At 37.2% G+C, this 3,131-nt stretch overlaps 1 protein-coding gene across 1 annotated transcript; it reads left to right on the forward strand.

The window, feature by feature from the left end:
* The first annotated feature begins 1,556 nt into the window (after positions 1–1,556).
* LOC100345310 (olfactory receptor 5M10-like) lies at positions 1,557–2,507 on the forward strand. Its single transcript, XM_002709144.2, has one exon. It carries the CDS (start codon positions 1,557–1,559, stop codon positions 2,505–2,507), a length of 951 nt encoding a protein of 316 aa, XP_002709190.2.
* The last annotated feature ends 624 nt before the right edge of the window (positions 2,508–3,131 follow it).

Genomic DNA, 3,131 nt, shown 5'->3' on the forward strand with positions numbered 1-3,131 from the left:
TGAATTTCTTCACCAAACATACTTGTTGAGTTTTCATGTGGCAGGTTATAATGCCATCATTTTGGGATAAATATTCCCATCAACTGAACCTGAATTTACATTCATATATTAATATTTCACCGACTCTGTGAAGAGTCAATTTCTTTAAACTATTTACTTATTTATTTGAGAGGATGTAGGATGCAGAGAGGGAGAGACAGAGAAAGGGAGATGGAGCTCTTCCATCTACTGATTTACTCCCCAGATGTTTTCTAATGCCAGTTCTGGATGATGCCACAGCCAGGAGTCACTAGCTTCATTCTGGTCTCCACATGAGTGTTAGAGGCCCAAGGACGTGGACAATTATCCATTGCCTTCTCAGCCACATTAATTAGGAACTGGGCAAGACAAGTAGTAGCTGGGACTGGAACCTGCACTCCGACATGGTATGTCAGTGTGGCAAAGGGCCACTTAACCTCTGCACCATGGAGCCAGCACTGATTCCATTACCATGTGTGAGTTTTTCTGATTATAAATTATATGTATGAACTAAACAAATAATAACCTTAAGGTGCAATTCTTGAGTAATTGTCACAGTGATGATATTTACAGAAGGAAATGAGAGAGAGTGTGTAGACCTGGCATGTAGGATCACATTTAAACACTTGTGCTTCCTTATACAGTTGCTTTCACGATGAGATTAATGGCACAAAAAACCCACGTTCTTCCTGAAATGCTTGCTGTATTTCCTCTTCAAATGTTGCCTGCTCATAAAGGTCTCCCCTGATCATCTACGGTACCCTAAGTTCATTCACTTCATATTAATTGCCTTTATGTGATAACATATATTTTTGTCCTTGGGTTTATTATATGTTACCTCTTTTCAATAATTCATGTGGCCTTTGAAAGTGGAACTCCATAAGGTAGAATAGAAAAAATTAACTTTTTAATATACACTGGTAAATGGATGGATATATTACCAAAGTAATGAGGATAATTCTGGCTTCTGCATGTCTTTTGTCACAAACCAAGACATAGATTTCAGAAATTCAATATTATCTGATTGAAATTGAGCCCGATAACAATGGATTTTAATAGAAAATGCTGAGATGAAAGATCAGCTTTAGTTCAATATCTGAAACAATGGATTTTATGGTTCGAGGTACTCTGGAGGTACAGTTTCTTCATTTGTTTGAATGATGTAAATGACCTACTGATGTACATTTCTTATTGTGTTGCTGATGACTTTTATTCTAGAAATTTGAAAAGATAATGGAGGTCCTTAAAGGGATAGATATTTGCATGAATAGACATAAAAGCATAAGAAAATATTAATAAATATATAATTATACGTGTGTGTATGAGAGAGAGAGAATGTGTATATGTTTTTGAGGTTCATAGAGAAAGGAAATCAGAGAGCCAATTTAAAGTACGTAGGAAATCTGGTGACTTTATTGCAGGATTTGTCCTTAGGATCAATAGGTAAATTAATAACAGAAGAATGGAATGAATACAGAATCTGAATGAGACAAAATTATTTACTTTTTTTGTCACTTCAGTTTTCCAGGTGTAAGAAAATGTCATCCTGGAGCAACAACACCAAAGTGACAGAATTCATTCTCCTGGGACTCACAGATGACCCAATACTAGAGAAGATCCTGTTTGGGGTTTTTCTGGGCATCTATGTAATCACAATGGCAGGAAATCTGTGCATGATTCTGCTGATCAGGACCAATTCCCACCTCCAAACGCCCATGTATTTCTTTCTTGGCCACCTCTCCTTTGTAGACGTTTGCTACTCAACTAATATTACTCCAAAGATGTTGAACAATTTCCTCTCAGGCCAGAAGACCATCTCCTACGCTGGATGCTTCACACAGTGTCTTCTCTTCATTGCCCTGGTGATTACGGAGTTGTATATCCTTGCTTCGATGGCCTTGGATCGCTATGTAGCCATTTGCAGCCCTTTACATTACAGCACAAGAATGTCCAAGAACACTTGTATCTCTCTGGTTGCCTTCCCTTACATTTACGGCTTTCTTAATGGACTCTCTCAGGCATTGCTGACTTTTCACTTATCCTTCTGTGGCTCCCTAGAAATCAATCACTTCTACTGTGCTGATCCTCCTCTCATAATGCTGGCCTGCTCCGACACTTATGTCAAAAAGATGGCAATGTTCATCGTTGCGGGCTTTACCCTCTTAAGTTCTCTGTTCATCATTCTTCTGTCCTATCTTTTCATTTTTGCAGCCATCTTGAGGATCCGTTCTGCTGAAGGCAGGCACAAAGCCTTTTCCACCTGTGGTTCCCACTTGACCACAGTCACCATATTTTATGGAACCCTCTTCTGCATGTACTTAAGGCCCCCGTCGGAGAAGTCTATTGAGGAGTCCAAAGTTATTGCAGTTTTTTATACCTTTTTGAGTCCTATGCTGAACCCACTGATCTATAGCCTAAGGAATAAGGATGTGATTCGTGCCCTGCAGCAAGTAATTAGAGGAAGCTTATGTTGTAAAACTGTAGTTTAAGCTTCTTTTCATTTGTAATTACTATGAGCTGTAATGATACAGTGAATCTCTAAAGAGAATAAAATTATTACTCTGTACTTGTGACTTATTTATCATCAACAAGTCTCAGGATCATTTAAAAATATGTTCTCAATTGTGATACCTTGAATCCAAAATTATTTCACTGCAACCTATAATATTGAAAATTAAAAATATTCTTTTAAACAAAAAATCTGTATTTGATTTGGTAGTAATCTAATAACATATTTCATTAATTTACCTCTATATTGCCATTATTGGAATACTGAAAAACCATCTTCTCTTAATTATGGTCCCCAGAGCTGTAGTAATATTGAAAATGGTGTGGCAAGTATTGTGCTTCTTACTTGGGACTAACAGAAGATTTGTACCCCAGTATTTGGTGTAGAACAATGTCCCTGATGCCTGACTAATGCCTGTAATCATTTTGCAGGAAATTCAGTAAAACTATTTATGTTCTTCAATTTTGAAAGTAAATGATCCATATCTGATCATGAGTTTCCAAGAGTGTGGGTTCAGATTTGATCATCAACACAGTATAATGGAATTCCAGGTGTGTTTTTCACTGCAGTGACTTCGACTTATGAACAATTTACTAGGATTTTA

Source organism: Oryctolagus cuniculus, chromosome 1, assembly GCF_964237555.1.
Source record: "Oryctolagus cuniculus chromosome 1, mOryCun1.1, whole genome shotgun sequence".
Classification (NCBI taxonomy): domain Eukaryota; kingdom Metazoa; phylum Chordata; class Mammalia; order Lagomorpha; family Leporidae; genus Oryctolagus; species Oryctolagus cuniculus.

Coding starts and splice junctions, on each gene's coding strand:
- LOC100345310 (XM_002709144.2), top strand. CDS start 1,557: ATGTCATCCTGGAGCAACAACACCAAAGTGACAGAATTCATTCTCCTG.